Below are 22,933 nucleotides of genomic sequence, written 5' to 3'. Positions count from 1 at the left end.
CACGATTCCTCGACATACTCTAAAGGCAGCACACAGCAGTGAGAGATTATCAACACAAATCCTTCATCTCTAGAGATTATGATTATAAACACTAATCTCAGATCATTCACTGCTGCTCAATGAACCAAATCCTGTCATTTGTCTTTTCAATCTGCAAATTATGAAACTACACTAAAAATATCATAGAGAAATGATTGCAATACCAGCACGACCCAATACATTAGCCAATACATGAAGCTTACGATGACAAACTGTACTGTATATCATAATGCACTTGACTTTCCTGAAGATCTATTGTGTGATAGTTCAGAAGACACAACTGAATGAAACATGTTGCAATCACGTGACTAGAATACAGCACACTAAAGTTCAGCACATGTACTGTAACATATACAAATGTATTAAAAAATAGTGGCCATCATATAAAGCATAAATGTTAATATTTTAAATGTGAGCCTATATGAAAGTCTACATGAGAATAACATCGATTTGCTTTGTGATGAGTAAAAGGACACTGCTGCCCCCTAATGGTTTAAACTTTTAGAAGAAATGCATACATTTGATTCTTCTTTTTAACCTTTAATGTTACACCGTGATGTTTTGTCAAGTATGTTTACCCATACTCTAAACGTGACCTCTGCATTTAACACAAACACACACGGAGCAGTGGCCAGATTTCACTGCCAAGCCCGGAGAGCAACTGGTGTTTAGTTACTTTGTCGGCTGTGAGATTCAAAAAGGAATCAAAAACAACAATCGTTCAGGTCAAGAACATTTTATGAGTTTATGAAATAAAGATAGACTACATCCAGTATAAACCCAGACTAAAAATGTCAATAGAAAATATTGATGATAATATGATATAAAACCAGTATGTCAATTTAAAAACAATTTAGTATAATTTTGTTAAATATCGATATAATACAAAGCATAATCAACTGTATATACAAAATATCTTTATACAGTATATAGACAGGTTCAGTGCTAAAATTCTGACATGATGTTTATTATTCTTCCCTTCAGCATCACAAATGACGAACTATTATTGCTATAATAAACAAGAGAGTCAAGTTGAAATGACACCGTGTGTTGGTTTAAAAAAACTAAATGTATAAGATTAGAAATGATTTCTGAAACTACAAATGATTAATCCTAAAGAAATAAATATATGGCATCATTTACTTATTCACCGACGACTTTGGCTTTTAACTCACTGTAAACAAAGAAAAATACTCCTTCACCATTATATTACGTGACTGAGGTACTTAAATACTGATATAACACTGATTATTTCAGAATAAATAGTGTCTTCCCTCCTATATTGACAGCAACTTCAGAGTTCTGTAAAAATAAACACAATATTACATCTTCGTACGAATGCAAGGATTATTTGTTAGTTTTGATCCCTTCATAATTTCTTATCAGGTTGAATATGTTTGTAATAAACTGTATATAGTTTGTATATACAGTACTGTATTCTGACACGGTTCCTCATGGCGGTCCACTCGTTAGAAATCCTCTACTCGACCTTCCATATGCCGATCTTCCCATCGTCCTGCGCAGCTCCACTGAGCACATAGCGATCTTCAGCCGAACACAGCGTCTGAACGCAGTCAGCGTGTGCCACCAGCTCCTTCTCCACCCTGCATTGCTCTACGTTCACAACATAGATCTTCCCACGGGTTTTCCCTGAGCCGCTACGTCCACGGCCACCCACCCAAATCTGACACGGTGAGACAGAGAGAGAATCATTATACATTTTCTAAAAATCACAAAAATGTCAACAATCAGACAGACAGACGTGTGGCGTGCATCACCTGATCTTTCACTCTGATCATGCAGACGACGCTCGCGCAGTCTTGCAGCTGAATTCTGATGATTGGTCTGCTCAGGTCTTTGCAATGCCATACACAGATCTCACCTGCGTCTGCAAAGCTGGCCCAGAGATACTCCGACTGCAATACAGATGATACATTCATCAGAGTTACATCTCACAGAACAGCATTATAAAATCTCAGTCGAGTCATGAATCCAGTTATTACAGTGATGTAGGTGAATAATCTTGATAATAATCTCAGTTTCTGAGCTTTATATACAGCCACACACGACACTGAGGCAACTCAACGACATTGCAAAAAATAACTTTCTTATTTAGTGTTTTTGTCGTGTTTTAAGTATAAATATCTAAATTCTTAAATCAAAATGTATTTTCTTGATGAGCAAAATGGCCTAAGAAAAAAATAGTCTAGTTTTTATAAAAAAAAAAAAAAAACAATTTAAGTAAATTTGTGTCTAAAACAAGTAAAAAACTGCCAGTGGGGTAAGCAAATTTGTCTCGAAATTTTCTTGAAATAGATGTTTTACTCTTAATCAGTTAAGAGAAAACACTTCCCCCAATGACGAGTTTCTCTGGCAATCCATATATCTGCTGTTATCCACCAGGTGGCACTCTTACAAAACTTATAAAACACTAAAGCATCCACTGATCCAAAAACAGTAAAAACTCTGTGTATGTTTTGATCTTCATTCTGAATCTGATCTTGAACAAAAATCCATAAAAAGAAAACAATTATCTCAGCCTTTTGCTCAAAATTTGGTATTTTTAAAGAAACCTACCCATATTTGATAGGTGATAAAAAGAGAACAAATGAAAATAGGATTAAATGATTTTTTTAAAGCAGAGGGTCTGTTCTCTCATCTGACATATTGCATTTTTATATTTTAAAGCAACACTATGTAGTTTTTTTACCTTTAAATAATGTCTCTAAAATTATTTCAGTGATAGAACAACTTTTAACTGGACAAATTGTACTGTTGCTGCAACCTGAGCAGCCTCCTAGCTGCTACAAGCACACTCTGAAAGTGGCGGTGGAGGGTAGGAAACACAGCCCCGCCCCTCCCCCTGCCTGCAGAAGAGTGTCTGATACCAGGCACTGTTGCCCTTTTCAACCACATGGGGGAGCTGTAAGTCATTTTTACAAGGAAACTACATAGTGTTGCTTTAAAGAAGAAAATTTTCTAAAAGGCATTGAACTTTTGTGAAAATCATAAAAAATGCTGCCAACTGCTTAGGAACTTTTTTTAAAAAACCGCAGGCGGGGAAAGAGTTAAGAAAAAAGTTAAAGGGGACATATTATGAAAATCTGACTTTTTCCATGTTTAAGTGCTATAATTGTGTCCCCAGTGCTTCTATCAACCTAGAAAATTTGAAAAAGATCAACCCAGTAACTTAGTTTTGGTAAACCATTCTCTGCAAGCATGTGAAAAATAGGTCATTGTAATTTGGCTCCTATTGTGATGTCAGAATAAGGTAATACCGCCCCCTTTATCTGCACTATCCAACCACAGCACAACCATTTAGTACAGAGAGAAATTGAGAGAGAGAAAACAATTCACAGCACAATTGAGTTTCAATTGCAACAAACCACCATCATTGTGATCAGTGTTTGCACTTCAGCCGCTCATTTGCATTTTAAATGACACACCCAAAACGGCACACTTTTGCTCAGACCTAGATTAAGACTTAGTTTACATCTTTAAAAAAATATCATAATATGTCCCCTTTAAAGATTTTTTCTGACCCCACTGGCAGATTTTTTAGAATTGTAATAAGAACAAATTCATTTAAATCTTATATATTTTTTCTAAAAACTAGACTTATTTTCTTACATCATTTTGCTTATCAAGAAAATACATCTTGATTTTAAAGGGGACATTTCACCTGACTTTTTTAAGATGTCAATTAAATCTTTGGTGTCCCAAGAGTGTGTATGTGAAGTTTCAGCTCAAAATACCTCACAGATCATTTATTATATCATTTTAAATTTGCCAATTTTTTGGTATTTATAATTTGGGTGTGTCCTTTAAAATGCAAATGAGCTGATCTCTGCACTAAATGGCAGTGCTGTGGTTGGATAGTGCAGATTAAGAGGTGGTATTATTATAATAAGATCCCATTCTGACATCACAAGGGGAGCAAGATTTTAAAGATCTATTTTTTCACATGCTTGCAGAGAATGGTTTACTAAACTAAGTTACTGAGTTGATCTTTTTCACATTTTCTAGGTTGATAGAAGCACTGGGGACTCAATTATAGCACTTAAACATGGAAAAAGACACAGGTTTTCATGATATGTACCCTTTAAGATTTTTTTGATATTTTTACTGAAAACAAGACAAAAATACTAAGTAAGAAAGTCATTTTTTCTCAGAAATCCTGCAAGTCTTCATCATCTCACGTAGTTTGACTCATTAAAGTGTCAGTAAATGACCTCACACGTGTTCTTTATTAACACTGCATTCACAGTGAGTTCTGCGATCTGATCTTATGAGTGATGAAGCCCAGCTGAGTTCAGAGAAGCGGAGGCTTCATTTAGACTTTTAAACACAGAGGACACATGTTTACCTCATTATAAAGCAGGAAGCTGCTGAAGGACGCCGGAGAGCCCTGCAGGTGAACGGGAAGTGACACCTTACGATGCATTGTGCCGTTCCTCCGAACTTCTACCAGACAATCACGTGCACCTTTGATAAAAAACAAATTTAAATCTAAGGGTTGTGTGATTAGTAGTTAATCAAACTGAAAAACTTAAAATCAAAGCCAATCATGTTTGTTATCGGATGCAGGACGTGACTCACAGCACCACAACATGCCGTCATGCATCTGAATGGACTTCAGTTTGTCACACGGCACTCTGAACTGACGTTTGACCTGCAGCATGGACACATCCCAGAGGATCACACTGCCTTCTGCGCTGCACGAGTACGCCACCATCTGACTGCAACGGGGGGAAAGAAAAACATTCAACATGTTCAGCATTCATGCACAGAGAGCATCAAACATGATTTAAATAATACACTTAATAAACAACATCCTCACGATCTCAGGGTTACCTGTATTTGTCGGCTCTCTCCTCCAGAGCGAATCCAGTGACCGCCGTGCGATGTTCTGTCAGATGTTTATTGCAGGATGTACTGCGGGGGTTTATGATGTAGATGAACGAATCCTCCGATCCGATCCACAGCTGCTGCGAGTTCACGGACAGCATGCAGTTCTGACCGAAGCAAAAACAAAAGTCATGAGAGCCAGCAGGGGGCAGCACTACTACAACAACTATATACACTATAAGCTACTGTATTGTGTACTTTCACTCTGTCGTGTATTACAGTACATTCTACTTATTTTTATTGTAGTGCAAATCATTAAAAACAGGGCAATTATAGTATAATAATCTGTTGTTTAGTACGTCAGGTGATCTGTCATGTGATAATAACAACAGGTGATAAACATGTTAAATAACACATGACACTCCTCGGGATTCTTCTAGAAAAAGTTCCTCACCAGACGAGACGTTCCCACTTGAACCGAGCTGTGCTGCATGGTCCAGCTGGCTGCATCGAACACAAGGACCTTCCCATCACTCATTGCACACCAGAGCTTTGGGTTTCCACCTCCGTCCAGATCTGACACACCCAGCTGACCTATAAAAACACACACACATCAGTGTACTGGAAACACTTACAGCCCGAGACTCTTTCATAACCACTCAGTTTCCTGTAGTAAAAACATCCTTTGATGTATCACAGTACCCAGAGCCCCAGGTGAATGTTTGGTGGAGTTTATTTTTTTTATACTCACTTAAGAGAGCACATATATCTTTTCTGAAATCATTAACTGGATTTAACCTTGAATTTAACAGAAAAATATTACTTTGATTTAATGCTGATAGTGAATATCTTTTTAGAATTTATATTGCGCATTTTATTTATTATATTACATTTTTGTTCTGTGTTTTTAAATAACATAGTTGTTTGTATTGAACTATTTATACATTAATAATTATGCATAAATAATCTGCCATGATAATTGAAATTATCATAAAATCAATCTTCATTTTCATTAAGGCAAACATGTGACTTTTACTCTTTGACATGATCATACTCATTCAATATTTAAAAAAAGATTATATTTTCACAGAATTATCTTTAATGTAGAATGATTTTATTTAAATCACAGAAAAATGACTTTAGACTGGGTCACTAATGTCTTATATTCCACCCCAAATCACAACCAGTCAAATGAGGCAGATTAAATTGTACAAGAATGACCTCAAACCATCATCTACTTGGGTTAAAGAGTAACAATGGACCAACATAGTAAAAGATTAATGGAGAGAAATGTAAGTCATCTGTGAGACATCGATCTGAGGAAATCAAAATTAAAGTGACTTAGATGTTTAGATGAATCATGTGTGAGGATCACATGTGTAACACAGTTAATGAAGAAGAGCAAAGGTGAAGTGTCAAACGTGTTCATGCATTCCTGTTCAAATGAATTTGGACTTTTGAAAACCTGTTCTATGTTTGTAGGAACGCACAGAAGCATGTGATCAAGTTACCGAAATAATGTGGGCTGTCTGCAAACATCTACATGAGTAAAAAATCTTTGACAATACTGGTGAAACCGGTTAAGCCTGGTAATGATGTGTTACAGCTGTGATAACTTTCTGTCTCTCCAAAAAACTGCAGATTAACTTGAATAAGCAGAAAAAGTGTTAGTGCCACATTTCTTTAAAAAGTATTATACAATATAGTGACCATGCGTGCACTTGAAGAAAAAATGCTCAATAAATGGCCAAAAGCTGTCACCAGGGGAGTTCCTTTTTTAAAAAGACCTAAAGGGCTCATTATAAGAAGGGCCTATGCCATAGTCTTGACGGCGTAAGCTACACGTCGTTTTGCAATTACACAGTCGACATGCAATTACACATGCAGACCGCTAGTAGGCAGTATCCACGCTTGTAACCCCCAACAGCTGAAGAAAAAGTGTGTAAGTGGAAATCCGTATGAGGAAATGCGACGCAGATCTTTTTGACCTGATGGGAGGGGTTCTAGCAGACCAATCACAGCACTTGCGCTCCGCATAGCCATGATGCGCTGTTACATTTTGGGAGAGGTGCAGGTCAGGCTAAGCCGTAGGCTACTGCGTAGGGTTCACTTCTCTACGTAGACTATGTCATACAATCGACCAAAAGTATAAAACCCGCTTTTATGTAACATTTAGGTTCAGATTTGCATACATTAGGTACAAGTATTTACCTTTGAGGTATGAACTGAGGTACATATATGAACTCTTTAGAAACAGAGGTGTTAATTTTTAAGAATGCTGCCCTATTTTAAGTCATTTTTTGCGATTTCCTGTTATTTCATCCTACATAAGGTTCTATAAAGAACATTCTGTGAAAATATTTCCTTGATATCTTTAATATTGACTGAGTAAGATCAAGTTATAGATTGATATCAAACTTTGATGCTCCAAATCGTATCATTAGATTATGAGACCTTTTCCAGGATATTACAGATTTTTTACTTACCAGGAGTGTAGCACAGAACATCTACTGCCTGTGGTGAAGTGAGATCCAGTGATGGGTTAATCTTGTGCTTCAGAGTTTCAGATGTAGTCGTAGGAACCGTTATTGGACCTGAGATCAACCCAAACATATTATACACCAGAAAACAAAGTTCATTTTCAGCCCCAAAATATTTATAATAAAGAATTTAGGGTTTTATTAGAATATTTTGCGATGAGAGTTCATATCGTTTGACACACCCTCGGATTTCATCTTGTCGAAGTAGGCGAGCTTTGAAGCAGCATAGATGGCTTTCTGAGTCTGCAGGCTGCCGACCACAGCGTCCATCAGAAGAGCATTGATCAGTGCCTGCTCCATAAACTGAGGGTCCTGAACAAAATACAAATCACAGAAGAAACCCGACTTATTTTAAATAAATCCTCATTCATCTGAAAAAAGTAAAGAACATACATTTCTTCTGTCCATCTACAGTGTAAACACTGGGGTCCCCCAGGGCTCAGTGCTAGGTCCATTCCTTTTTTTTTCCATCTACATAACATCCTTAGGACCTATCATACAGGCACAGAACTTCTCCTACCACTGCTATGCTTATGACACCCAAATCTTTTTTTCATTTCACCCTGATGATCCCACTATAGCAGCACGCATTACAGCCGGCTTACAAGACATTTCGGCTTGGATGAAGAAACAACACCTCCAGCTGAACCTAAGACGGAAGTGCTTGCAGCACGACATATTCAATTAAATGGGCAACACAACCATTCCTTCTTCCAAAACTGCCAGAATCCTCAGTGTTATCTTTGATGACAAACTGTCCTTCACAGATAACACTGCAAAGCCAGTGTGATCATGTTAATTTGCAATATACAATATCAGAAAGATACGCCCATTCCTTACTCTTAACAGGTATTGTTTCGGTATAAGCACATCTTGTATTACTGCCTCCTCATAACAAATCACTTTATTGTTTCCTAATCTTTGTAAGTCGTAAACGTAAACGTCACAGATGCCGAAAGAGAAAGGAAATCATTTCAACATACTGCAAAGTTTAAACTAATAACAAATGAACTGCACGTTTGCTGCTACGTCACATTCGCTTAAAGAGATTATGACACTCTATGTAACACATATATAACACACTATATCCTTCATCTTCAAAAAAACCCTCACCTTTCTTTCAGCATGTCATGACTATATTGAGAACAGTAATGGAGACACCTTAACCCCCAGGCTAAGAGAGATTACTATTACGAAACCTTTGAAAAACAGGAATTTGAGAGAATGAGAACGACCCCACCCAAACCACCACACAACACCTCCTCTGTGATACCTTTACATCCAACTCTACCCTGTATTAAATCTATTCAAATCTACAAACAATCATTCTCCAAAAAGAAAGAAACGAATTAAGGATTCGGGATGAATGCCAATCAAACCTTATGATCGTCTGCCATTTTCCTGCCTGCCCACATCTCCTTGATCATCAGATGCCAGAGATCACATTCTAACTTCAGATTGGCCTCAAAAGATTCCTTTCTGAGAGACGTCTTGATCTTCAGGGTCGGGATCCTCAGAAGGAGGAAAGGTGTTGAATATTTCCTCACGTCCTGTATGGAACAGAGGAATAAAGTCAAATGATAGACACTCAAAAAGAAACTATTAAACAGTACTGCCGTTTGTCTGCTCACCTCAATATCTCTGAACTTTGTGATCTCGACGTACCCGGGTCGTCCTTCGGTCAGCAGGAAAAGCCTGCGCTGGGTCATGGCGATTTTCCCCACACCGTGGCTGGTCTTTACTGAAGACGAGAGCTTGTACACACACTCGTTGATCTCCAGATGTTCCAGCACGATGGCTGGTAACTCAACGTCGTGAGCTGTGGCTTCGGTCTCCTTCCAGTAGTTATAAAAGAAGCAGAAGATCTCTGGATCCACCTGCTTCTGCTGACCTGCACACAAGAGATTTCAAACACAACTGAGTCAGACTGTGGAAATATAGTTTCTATACAATAACAGTAAAGTAAAAAAAAAATGGAAATAAATAAAAAATACAGCATAAAACTCTTATAACACAGATAAATGAATAAAAACTTTGGTCTCTGTTTATCGCTATCATGACTAAAAAGACTTAAAGGAGACATAAAATGAAAATCTAGACCCCAGTACTTCTATCAACCTAGAAAATGTGATAAAGATCAACCCAGTAACTTAGTTTTGGTAAACCATTCTCTGCAAGCATGTGAAAAAATAGGCTATTGAAATGTGGCTCCCCTTGTGATGTCAGAAGGGGATCTTATTATAATAATACCGTCCCTTAAAGGTGCAGTGTGTAACTTTTAGAAGTTCTGTCTCTTGACAGAAATGCAATATAATATACTATATATAACTATATTATCAACAGTGTATAAGACCTTTCATAATGAACCTTTATGTTTTTATTACATTAGAATGAGTTTTTATCTACATACACCGTGGGTCCCCTTACATGGAAGTCACCATTTTGTGCTGCCATGTTTCTACAACAGCCCATAATGGACAAACTTTCTATACCAAGTTATCTGTGGTGTCTACCGTAGCTTCTCTATGCGTTTCGGTGAACGGAGCCATTGGTTGCAATTCGCAACCTCACCACTAGATGCTGCTAAAATGAACAAACTGCACCTTTAATCTGCAACTATCCTATCACGGCACTGCCATTTAGTGCAGAGATCAGCTCATTTGCATTTAAAAGGACACATAAAAAACAGCACATTTTTTGCTTACCTACAAAGTGTCAATTTTAACATGTAATAATAAATTATCTATATGATATTTTAAGCTAAAACTTCACGTGTGTACTCTGGGGACACCAAAGATTTATTTTATTTAAAACTTGTATGAACGTGATTGACAGCTTCAGGTCACTGCATGTTTTTGTTTGATGAAAAACCATGTGAACGTTTTGCAGAATTTATATTTTTGTGTACCACAGAAAAAAGCAAGTCATGATCTTCAAATGCTACGAGCGTCATTTTTGGTTGGACTGTAAGGAAGGAAAACACCACAGTTTTTTCAATATTTTACTATGTTCTTACCTCCACTTAGATGAATTAATAAATTTCTATCTTTTTATAATGCGTGCACTTTTAATCTTTGTACAGCGCATGGTGAATGTGTTAGCATTTAGCCTAGCCCCATTCATTCCTTAGGATCCAAACAGGGATGAATTTAGAAGCCATTAAACACTTCCATGTTTTCCCTATTTAAAGACTCTTATATGAGTAGTTACACCAGTAAATATGGTGACACAACTTTTGTTTGGAGCCATAGGAATGAATGTGGCTAGGCTAAATGCTAACACATTCACAATGCGCTGTACAAAGATTTAAACTGCACACATTGAAAAAAGAAAGGTATGTATTCATTCATCTAAGTTAAGGTAAGAACATAGTAAAATATTGAAAAACTGTGGTGTTTTCCTTTAACTCTTTCCCCGCTATTGACAAATTATCTCATCAATTAAAAGAAAACATGTTTTAATCATTCTCTGAATCTGATCTCTTAACAAAATGATTTAGAAAAATTCAATTATTTTAGCTTTTTGCTCAAACTTTTTTTATTTTTGAAGAAACCTACCCATATTGAAGAGGTTATAAAAAGAAAGAAATTAAATGAAGATAGGATGAAATGTTTTTTCCCGTTTTGTTTGTTTGTTTGAAAGTAGAGGGTCTGTTCTTTTATTTCATATCTGTGTATGTTTATATAATTATAGAACAACATTTTCCTGAAAGGCATTTTGTCACAAAAACTTCACAAAAAAATGCTGGTGGGCAACTTTTAGAAAAAGGCTGGCGGGGAATGAGTTAAAACATTTTTGCTCTCTGATATGACTGATGGTAAGACACAGGTGTTTTCGTGGTTGAATTGCTGTAAGCCATTACTTAATATAGTATTATGGCAAGCTGTGACGTCATAAAACGCCTAGAGGTGAGATTCACTTAAACTTTGTCGAGTTGTTGTGGCCTGTGTTTCTAAGATATATTTCAACACCACAAACTATTACAAAAATCAGCTGGCAGACAAATGTTTCATAATACTAAGTGTCCAGGAAGTGAGCAACATCATAAAGAGTAAATGTAAGATGACTTTAAACAGATAGGAAATGATTAACCAGCGTTCGGCACTGAAGTGTGGACAGAGTTAACAAAAGTTAAGGGTCAGGACTTTAATGGGTCTGCTAAGAAATATCTTTGGCACAAACATTCATGCACATGCACACAGTAAGTCACATGTGTGTGTTTCATGCTCTGAATGCATTAGTTAGACACCGGTCCGTACACATCATGCAGACGCTCTTACCCTTCAGCTCAATGTAAAATACCGACTGACCAGTGGCTTCCACACCTGGCAAATCAAAGCCATTTTACCAAATGTATGGTGTGTCACCATAAGCACGTTTTAAAACATCACGATTGGTCTAATGTTGAAAGCATGTTATTTTTAAATCACCAATGCATTGAACTTAAGATATCTGTATTGCAAAAGCAGGAAAGCTTGAGCTCTTTCTTTAGCCAATCATGCACAATCTCTATGCCGATTGGTCCGTCGTGCTGTGTACTCACCCACAGTGAAGGCTTCAAACAGGCGATGAATGGTGCCCAGGTCCTTCACAATGCCTGACTCCTGCACCCGCCGCACAAAATCGTCCAGATGCAGGTGTTTCTTAGGCAGCTCGAATCTCTTCACGGAACCGCCATCCAGCGGTCGAGCTTGCTCGAGTTCGTTGTCCTTCTTTACCCGGCTGATCAGACGCTTTAATTCGGTGCGGCGTTCGGCCATCTGTCTCTCATCGGCGGGCAGAGAATCCACGAGTGAGTTAACCAGCTTGACGGGAAAGATGTCCACATCCGTCTTATATAAGCTCTGGAAGTCTCCGAGAGCATCCACGCGTTTCCCGGCAACATAATTCACTAGTCCTCGGAGGTAATGGTAACGTGCCAGGAGGGCAGAGTCGTCTGGGGTTGCCATGTTGATGGCTTTACTCAGTTGACTGATGAGGTCCGAGTAATAGTTCTGAACGTACTGGAAGGCCAGCGGAGGAGGGAATTCTGGGAGTTTAAAGGTTTCGATTTGTCTTGAGGGACTCCAGGTACCTGCAAATGATGATGTGAGAGATTACTATGACTTTGTTCAGCTCTTGTAGACAAAAGACAATTTAGTCTGAAACTAGGCACTGTAAAGTTTTAAAGGGGTCATATGATGAGATTTTTTTAAAGATGTAAAATAAAAAATTTTGTTTCCCCAGAGTGTGGATGTAAAGTTTAAGCTAAAAAACCCCACAGATAATTTAATATAACATGTTAAAATTGCCACTTTGTTGGTGTGAGCAAAAATGTGCCGTTTCTGGGTGTGTCCTTAAATATGCAAATGAGCTGATGAAATGCACACACTGATCACCATAAAGGTTGTTTGATGAAATTAAAACTCAATTGTGCTGTCAATTTTTTTCTCTTTTGTACTAAATGGCAGCGCTGTGGTTGGATAGTGCAGATTAAGGGGTGGTATTATTATAATAAGATCCCCAGCCACATTTCAATGAGCTATTTTTTCACATTGCAATGAACGGTTTACCAAAACTAAGTTACTGTGTTGATCTTTGTCACATTTTTTAGGTTGATAGAAGCACTGGGGACCCAATTATAGCACTTGAACATGGAAAAGTCAGATTTTCATGATATGACCCCTTTAAATGATTTGCTCTTAATCAGTAAAGATTCTTTTTACTGGATTGTGTGAGCATCGTCTTCATGGACAGGTGTCGGACAGGTGCGGTTACTAATCTGTCTTCTGTCAGGTTAGGCATACTCATCCCCAGCCTCTTATTTAAACCATTCTCAGGTCTCTTTCTGATCTCCTCCACAGTGGGTCTGCGTGGAGACTCCGTCATAGACCTCAACCTTAAGACAAGAGACATCAGATGAGTAAATGTTGTCTTTACTTAATATCTGCATGATGTGACCAGAAAGGGTGTGATGTTAATCACTGTTTATATAAGACGCAGTGAGAACTTTATGTAATTATGAATGTCAGTTCAACAACAGAACATTTCAGCATTTGCATCATTATTGACTCGCAAACCAATTTTATTGCATTGGAAATCCACTCACCCATCTAAAGCATCATTGGCTTAAGGACTTGAGGTTTTATCTACACTTGGAAAGATTCAATATTAAATTTTCTCAGAAATTCTCCTATGTTTGGCAACCCCTATTATCATATTTCTCTATTATAAATGAGCAACAAGGTGTACATTGTTATAGTAACTTATTTCTGGCACCCCTCTCTTTGATACTGGTGCATATTAATACTATGCAACACGCATGATGTTCACTATAGCAAAGTGTCAATATATTATAACTTTGACTGTGGTATCTACACTCAATTAAAGGATCATTAGGAACACCATACCAATACTGTGTTTGACCCCCTTTCGCCTTCAGAATTGCCTTAATTCTACGTGGCATTGATTCAACAAGGTGCTGAAAGCATTCTTTAGAAATGTTGGCCCATATTGATAGGATAGCATCTTGCAGTTGATGGAGATTTGTGGGATGCACATCCAGGGCACGAAGCTCCCGATCCACCACATCCCAAAGATGCTCTATTGGGTTGAGATCTGGTGACTGTGGGGGTCATTTTAGTACAGTGAACTCATTGTCATGTTCAAGAAACCAATTTTAAATGATTTGAGCTTTATGACATGGTGCATTATCCTGCTGGAAGTAGCTATCAGAGGATAAGTACATGGTGGTCATAAAGAGATGGACATGGTCAGAAACAATGCTCAGGTAGGCCGTGGCATTTAAACGATGCCCAATTGGCACTAAGGGGCCTAAAGTGTGCCAAGAAAACATCCCTGACACAATTACACCACCACCACCAGCCTGCACAGTGGAAAACAAGGCATGATGGATCCATGTTCTCATTCTGTTTACGACAAATTTTGACTCTCCCATCTGAATGTCTCAACAGAAATCAAAACTCATCAGAACAGGCAACATTTTTCCATTTTTAAATTGTAGCCTCTTTTTCCTATTTGTAGTGGAGATGAGCGGTACCCGGTGGGGTCTTCTGCTGTTGTAGCCCATCCGCCTCAAGGTTGTGCGTGTTGTGGCTTCACAAATGCTTTGCTGCATACCTTGGTTGTAACGAGTGGTTATTTCAGTCAAAGTTGCTCTTCTATCAGCTTGAATCAGTCGACCTCTGACCTCTAGCATCAACAAGGCATTTTCGCCTACAGGACTGCTGCATACTGGATGTTTTATCCTTTTTACACCATTCTTTGTAAACCCTAGAAATGGTTGTGTGTGAAAATCCCAGTAACTGAGCAGATTTTGAAATTCTCAGGTGTTCCTAATAATCTTTTAGGTGAGTGTATAAGGTATTTTTCTGTTTTCCTTCTTAATGTTTGTTTTGTTTTCAATGATTGCATCATTTCAATTATTGTATTATCTTAATGATTATTTTTTATTTTATTTATTTTTAACTTATTTACTTTTACGTCATTTCTGTTACCAATTTAATAGACAGAATGTTCTAGGTTGTTGGGGAGGAGTACAAATGTTTAAAAGTATAAACAAAAACCTGTTTTTGTACAAATAATTACATAATATTTTTACATAATGTATTTTAGCTTCTTTTCTGAAGAATTAAATTGCTTAATATAAAGCGTGTCATTATGTTTAAAACGTTGCCAGTAAACCATTGACAGTAAACACATTTCATATTCATTTTTCACACCCTGTAAGACAAGGCTGCTTTATGTGACACATACCAAACATATCTTCAGTGTTCCTTACAGGAAGTTACAAGTAAAAATAAAATCAAGATTTCAAAGAGATAGTGAAAGAGAGAGATAAAGAGATAGATAGAGACTGTTAAAGTTTATTAACCTGTTAGTCTCCGAGCGGTTCTTTAGCTCCATACGAGTGAAGGCATCGTTTCTTTTGTTCAAACGATCTCGCAGAAATGAGTGAAATATATGAGTGTCTAAAACCTACAAACACACACAATACAATCTCAGATAAATGTCTTTACTCAACCCAGCATCAAGCACTTACTGAAAATGATTTTCAGTAACTTTTAACCCACTGACTTGTAACTGACATTACTGACTACATACATGGTAATATTAGCACAGTCATTGTAATTGTGACTTCACTGAATTTATGTCACAATAACACAGCGAAAATGCCAGAGCACAGCGTCATTTACTGCCCTTTACTTCTTTCAGGAAATAAACTTTCTGACCTTCTCGTAAAACGAGTGATCTTCAGGCTCTCTGGACCTGAGGAACTCTTCACTGTTGAACACACGGTGCTCATAGTTCAGAAATTCACGCACATCACTACAGGAAGAAAAATATAAGCATTTCAAAGGTCACGTCAATCACAAGGAAACCAACTTACAACATAAATGCTATCATCAGGAAAAAATGCATCACTATGTTTCCATCTACCAATTTTTATGCACATTTTGGAGTAAAAACACTAGATGGAAATGCAAAGATTCACATAAACCCTAAAAATTGCACATAACTGAGTCTGATAACTTTTTTATCTGATAAGAAAAAATGCGCATGAACTAAGATGGAAACACTTTACCGCATAAATCCCTAGATTTTCATCTAAAATGTCACGTGACTTTGTGCGTCGGACGGCATAACTGGACTAACCAGCTTACAGAACGTTTTGCACAGCATCGAAAATGACATCTTGATGGTTCAGTAATATTACTTTACAGGTGTAAAAGCTCCGATATTAAATACAGTTTTCTTCATAATATTTAGCATCAGTTTATCAGGAAGTGAAAATTTTTCTCTCTTTAGCTAACTGGATAGAAATGCTGCTTTATTTGCAAATGTTTAATGGGATTCCAATAATGTGCATAAGTTTAAAACACCACTTTGGATGGAAACATAGCTAATGTTTTTTGCATTACTATAATGAGAATTAGACAGTTTAATTATTATATTGGTGTAAAGTCCACTGAGCCGGAAGTGTCCTCAGACGTCTTTCTTTATATTTATCTTATAAGGTGTGACAAGAATTTCCTGTCCAAACTGAAAGTAAAAGCGTTGAGTGATGAGGATAATAACCTGAAGATATTGACCATCAGCTCCATGGTGACGTTCAGGATGACAGCATTAAGTTTCTGCTGCCAGCGTCTTCTCTGAGCTCGCAAATCATTAATGTCTGTGTGTGTGCTGGTGTTACACAACTCGAGATCATAGTGTAACTGCAACTCCTTACACCTGAAAAACATGTGCAAAACATAAGCAAACACACTCAAAACACACACACACACACACACACACAAACACACACACACCCAAACATACAATAGGCAAGACACGCAACACAGGCCGGACACATACAAAGCTCAGGGAAAACACACAGAAATACACGTGAATATCACTCATGTTACAATGGTTTCCATTAGCAGTACACACATGAGGCTACACATCAAAGCTTTAAAACTTGGATGTCATTTGTATCTGTAAGAGGGAAATGTTTGGCGTGCTCTAGGGTTGTGCCGACAGACAATAGTATTGTGTATCAACAATCGTCAGACATATTGGAATTAGTGGGCTTTCATGACGATAGTGGGCGATGGTTATTATTATCATCATCATAGTTTCACATTAATATGCGCATTGCGTGCTTTTCCTCACATGGGAGGGTTTGTGGGCTTCATTTTGTGCGAGAGAGCTGGTAACGAGCATAGATTTCTTCTCACACGCACCTGGACTTAATGCACGCGTCTTGGACTCTTGCTCGGACCTGAATGTGTGTGGCATGAGCTCATTCTCACGCATGAGCTTGTAATTAGGACTGTAACGATTAATCGTCCAAATGTGCATATTCTCAATGAATTAATTTTACGGTGAAATCCCGGCACATCCCAAAGCCAGAGGGTGCTATTGTGCAGAAACTCCCTTTGTGCCAAAGAAAGAGGTAGCATTATAAACGCTGTTCTTCAAATTATTGCTGTTCTTCAAATTGTTTCAGGTATTTTCATGATAATAAAGAATATTTTGAATGATTTTGTTTAACGAGTGTTGTTATAAACACGTTATAAACGACTCCAACTCATAATGATTTTAGATTGATGCCGTAGTACACACACAAGCTGTGCATGAAACAACGTAGTCTCAAGGCAAGTTGTGTAATAGTAATGAAAATTTTGATTAATTTATAATTTATTAAAATTTTGATTGTTTTTCGTGTCTCTGGGACTAATGTCTTTTTCGTCCTTACCAGCGTGAATTTCTATCAATGGCTGTTTGTGTCTGTGGCACGACTTTTTTATCGTGCCATTTTATATTTTGTTTTCTCATCGTTGTTTTCTAATTTTTGACCATTGTCGCTTAGGGTTTGGGTTAGAATCACTTTCTGCAACTTCCTTACCCAAACCCCCAACTCCAGGCGAGAATAGTTTTAAAAGCAGACGAACAAACATGTAGAAGCCAATGCATAAAATTTCATCCTAACGCAAACCCGATTCTAACCCTAAACCCAAGCGACAATGATTTAAAAATAGGAAAGAACGATGAGAAAACAAAATATAAAATGACACGATAAAGAAAGTCGTGCCACAGACACGAACAGCCATTGATAGAAATTCGTGCTGGGAAGGACGAAAAAGACATTAGTCCCAGAGGTACGAAAAACGGCGGAAATTCGTGTCATCAAACACGAATAAATTAATCAAAATTTTTGTTACTACAACATGACTTGCCTTGAGACTGTTTTGGCATGAAACAAAGAATTGATTCAAAATCAATTCTGAATCGTTTTCAGAGGCATTCTTAATGGGACACGCAATTAATCGTTGTAGCCCTACTTGTAATACGCACGGCTTTGACATTTCCTTGCACTAGAGAGGTTGTTAAGCACGCAGGGGTTTAAATCAGTAAGTTTGTTGTTCCTGCTCCCTGGCACGCAGGAAATTTTAGAGCACCTGGATTTAATGACGAGGACGAATTTATGGATCAGTTTTAAGAAGGTTGCAGTCATGACAGTGTTGCCTTGCTTCTTTTTTGACCAAGCTGACAATATGGTGATCTCAAAATGGGGCATATCGCCCAACACTAGCGTGCTCACAGCAACATAGGAATGTTGTTTCGCTTACCGGAATATAAAACAATTTTTTGCCGTCTCTGGCACATCTGGAAGCCCCAGTTTGTCTGAGCTTAACACAGTTCCTTTGTCAATGTCTATAAGAACAAGATCCTCAATCTCCTGACAAAAAGCAAAAGAAACCATCATTAAGAAACAAGCCTCATGTCAAGAATAGCTTCCTTCTGACTGATTTGATGCACAAATACATATGCAGTATACGCAGACTGATTCATATGAATGTGGTCCATACCTCAGCCACGTCCCCAAAGTGGAAGGTGTGGCAGCCCATCAGAAAAGCTGTGGGGGCCATGATGAAGTCTAGCATCTGACGAGACAGGACTGGCACAAATGGATGCTGCCAGCGCAGGGGATGAATGAAGTTCATGAAACTTTCAGCCATTAGAGTCAGCTTGGACCAGTTGGTGGATAGAAACACCAACCTCTGTTCCATCAGGATGCTGCTGATGATCTGAGAGGAACACAGAGATCCGGTTTAGCAGGTTAAAGCAGCAAAACTCAACTGCTGTTGGTTACTAAACTGCTCCTCTGATCCTGAGCAAACTGTGTACCAACTGTGGATCGAGATCTTACCTGCAGGATCTCTTTGGGTTTGAAACACAAGAAGGGCAGGTGAAGATCCAGGTCCACAACGGGTCGGTCTATATCCAGTCTTGAAGGAAGTTCAATGTGAAGAGGTCTGAGGTTAAACACCTAAAGTAAATATCCACAAGACAACCCATGATGTGTTATCATTCAAAGCAGCTCAAGTAAAAAAATCTTGTGCAAGAATTTGACCACAGATTACAGCAGGCGCTGATGGATTCTCACCACGTGCAGCTGTCCAGGTGGAGGAATGGGCACCAATGCCAACTTAGCAGAAAACTCCTTCACCTGCTCCTCAAACTCTGACATGCGGCCGGTCTTCAGTTGAAGCAAGAAACTACACAAGTAAGCAGGAGATAAAATACTTCATGACTTGAATACTTACTCAAAGACTCATAAGGCACACAAGCAACGCGGTCTTACCAGGACAGACAGTCTCTCAGCGCATTATAATACGGGTATTTAGAAATGATACAAATGCTGTATGTTGTGTACAAGCGCTGGAGTTTGGAGGACCGATGACCGTTGTGATGCACCATATTATCCTGGCAGAACTGCAACACAAGACATTTCAGCACATTTCATTTCTGTTCAACGCAACCTCCACCTCTTGCTTGTATGTTTATATAATTTCCACCCAAATCAGTGCAGAAAATCTGGGCCTGCTTAAAATATATACAGGAATATCCCACCTGAACAGGTTTGCTATATTGAGCCACCACCCCATGCGTCTGGTTCCCAAACACATCGGTAAAGACCAGGAAATGATACGAGTCCTCTCTGCTCTCTTTAGTTATTCTCAAACCATCTGACCAATGACAAAGCAGACATCGTTTTAATGAGCTGTAAAGACAACATGCTAAATCAAGGTGTTTGTGAAGGTCTTTACCTGGGAAGCAGAGCTGTTGCATGGCTATAATGTCAATGTTTTGTGGAACGCTGAGTTCCTCTGAAATGGGGACCGCTGATTCATTGGTCTTGGTGGAATCGCTAACGGTGGAGACCGGTCGTTCTCTTTTCTTTTTGAAAGATCGTCTCTTCTGGGCTCTGCTGAAGGCCGGAGCGTGAGAACTCTCCAGACCGTTACATGAACTCTCCCTCTTGACAAAAGGAGGCGCGTGAACCTGTAACACCTCCGCCTCCACCAGGGGAAGCTCTGTCTCTTTACCCCGTAGCTGCAAGCGAAACAAATGTTAGCATTACTGTATGTGCGTGTGATGGATCTGAATCATAAAAAGGACGGTCTCATACCTGGCATAGCTCCTTCAGATTTTCATTCGATACACCGACAACAACACATGCCTCCAACAGACCGGACGGGACAGCGTCTGCCATCAGATGCAGATCTGCCCTGTTCAAATGGTTACAAAGAAGTCTTTAAAAGAGGACATAAAATGAAAATCTGACTTTTTACATGTTTAAGTGCAATAATTGGGTCCCCGGTGCTTCTATCAACTAGCCTGGCTAACACCAGACCAGTCTCTAGAGAATGAGACATGGTCTGGGAACCACATGTTCACTTTCTTGTATTTGAGGCGTGGTTTACGAATGCCCAGAGCCGTTTATTGGGCGCTTTGAATGTCTATCAAATGCGTCTGTACATAGCTCATAGCCAATCTGTGTGTCACATAGACATCTTCATCGTCTTACTGCCCCCTCCCCATTCTGTGATTGGTTCCCTATTGCAGGCGAAAATTTGGGCCATGGTTTCTATGCTAGACTTGCAGCGTGAATAAATTTGGGGAATGGGGAAAAAATGGGGAAACCCAGGCTATCTATCGACCTAGAAAATGTGAAAAAGATCAACTCAGTAACTTAGTTTTGGTAAACCATTCTCTGCAAGTATGTGAAAAAATAGTTGATTGAAATCTGGCTCCCCTTGTGATGTCAGAACGGGATCTTATTATAATAATACCGCCCTTTAATCTGCACTATCCAACCACAGCACTGCCATTTAGTGCAGAGATCAGCTCATTTGCATATAAGGGGAAACAGCATATTTTTGCTCACACCTACAAAGAGGCAATTTAACATGATATAATTAATTATCCATATGGTATTTGGAGCTAAAAATTCACCTAGTACGTACTTTGGGAACACCAAAGATTTATTTTACAACTTAAAAAGTCAAATTTAAAGTCGTGCATGAAAAGGGCAACTATAAAAAACACCTGTTACTGTATTTCCAAAGTTGTCAGATTTTCCTGGCTAAGATAAAGTTTTTTAAAGAAATTCTTAAATCATTTTCTCCCACTGGACTAAGAGAGGAATCAGAAACACGCAATACCAAGGGCGTAACTTTGGTAACTTTTGGCAAATTTTTTTGATTTGAATTCCATTTCTTGCATGTACATACATTTAGGGACTATGGTGATAAAAAAATCCAGGAAATAAGTAAGGCAGACTCTTAGTCCTGCTCCTTCATGACGACATCATGAAAAAGTGTGGGGGGGCATGTCCCCCCTGTCCCCAGTGGAAATTACGCCCCTGTGTAAGACAGAACCTCAGTGTCTGTTCTCATGCTTCGCTTTTTGTGGGGACAATCACACCCTGAAGAGTTTCTGTAAAACATACAGTTTCTGGGCCATAAAATCACTTTAAAGAACATTTAAAAACTAAAAGGCTAACACACGTTATTAGGCATCTGGTTTAAGAGTTAATTAGCTCGGTTCTCCTTGAAAAGCCGCCAGTGTCATGGATCTCAACAAGGTTTAGCATCTGGTTTTGATCTAAAACTGGACTGAATTCAAGAGTGAGTGAATGACTGCAGAGGAGTCAAATCACAGCGTGGGCCAAGATTCAGTCACCGAATCATCTACTGTACATTCAAACACAACACACACACACAGAGACCTTATTCATACATATGACGTCACAACAAAGTTTTCAACACAAAACTCCTCCTGTGAACACGACTGTAGACATCTTATGTTGAGTTTTCATAGAAGTGAAGACATAAACAGTGTGACAAGGTGCTATTTGTCAAACATTTGCTATATTCTTGTAAATTTATCACATACACAGTTTTTAATAGGATCACATTATAAGCTATCTGAGAGATTGCATTGAATATATTCATATTTTCATAAAGTTTTTGGTCACTACACCACAATTTAAATGGCCCAGGGTTGATAAAATACTGAGCAAAGATATACTTTACATTACTTACACTTTACATTTTATCCTTCAAATCCAGCTACAAACTGCTTATCAACTACATTTAACATGCATATGAACAAGAATCACTTTTTAATAGATATATTTTTTTTTACTCTAAGTGGCTTTGTTTAAACGACAACTTTAAATTTACTTTATACTGTGTAGCATATTCTGTCAAACATGAAGCAATCCGCGAAACTTTAAACTAAATCTTACAAGAATGCTACAACACAAACACATCTGATCTGAATACAGTTACGGTTACATCCCTACATGCACGCGCATCTACATATCTCAGTGAAACAGTGTAACATCCAAATATCATTCATTACAGATCAAAAACAAACCTTTCAATCCGCTGCGGCTCAAAGCGATACAATGTGTCGGAAAACACCAACGATGAGTTAAGAAATGAAGGTGAAAAGATGAAAAATAAGTTTAGAAGATGCCGTGATCACAACACGCGTCCTGAGGAATATGAAATAAATCACACGCACACACAGAAGAAAGTCTCTCACTGTACAGCGCGAATCACCATTGGAAAGACGTTAAACTCATGAATATTAATAAGCTATCGCTGACATTCTGCATGCCTTCCTGGGCGTCTACTTAGTTGACCTAATTAATATTCCAGCCGCGT

At 38.3% G+C, this 22,933-nt stretch overlaps 1 protein-coding gene across 1 annotated transcript; it reads right to left on the bottom strand.

Annotated features, from left to right (window-relative positions):
* Positions 1-759: 759 nt before the first annotated feature.
* dennd3a (DENN/MADD domain containing 3a) lies at positions 760-22,827 on the bottom strand. Its single transcript, XM_065284104.2, has 24 exons — positions 22,641-22,827; positions 20,386-20,485; positions 20,024-20,309; positions 19,827-19,942; positions 19,558-19,688; positions 19,360-19,471; positions 19,123-19,242; positions 18,782-19,000; positions 18,542-18,651; positions 16,506-16,661; positions 15,659-15,755; positions 15,301-15,404; positions 13,133-13,305; positions 11,971-12,501; positions 9,059-9,318; positions 8,807-8,977; positions 7,610-7,739; positions 7,374-7,481; positions 5,342-5,481; positions 4,894-5,054; positions 4,639-4,778; positions 4,406-4,524; positions 1,818-1,955; positions 760-1,723 (listed from the first exon to the last, which is right to left on the bottom strand). Exons 2-24 carry the CDS (start codon positions 20,467-20,469, stop codon positions 1,520-1,522), a joined length of 3,810 nt encoding a protein of 1,269 aa, XP_065140176.1. The 5' UTR covers positions 20,470-20,485; positions 22,641-22,827; the 3' UTR covers positions 760-1,519.
* Positions 22,828-22,933: the final 106 nt, after the last annotated feature.

Source organism: Paramisgurnus dabryanus, chromosome 19, assembly GCF_030506205.2.
Source record: "Paramisgurnus dabryanus chromosome 19, PD_genome_1.1, whole genome shotgun sequence".
NCBI lineage: Eukaryota > Metazoa > Chordata > Actinopteri > Cypriniformes > Cobitidae > Paramisgurnus > Paramisgurnus dabryanus.
Note: the sequence above shows the minus strand (reverse complement) of the source record. Positions and strands in the feature narration are given on the sequence as shown.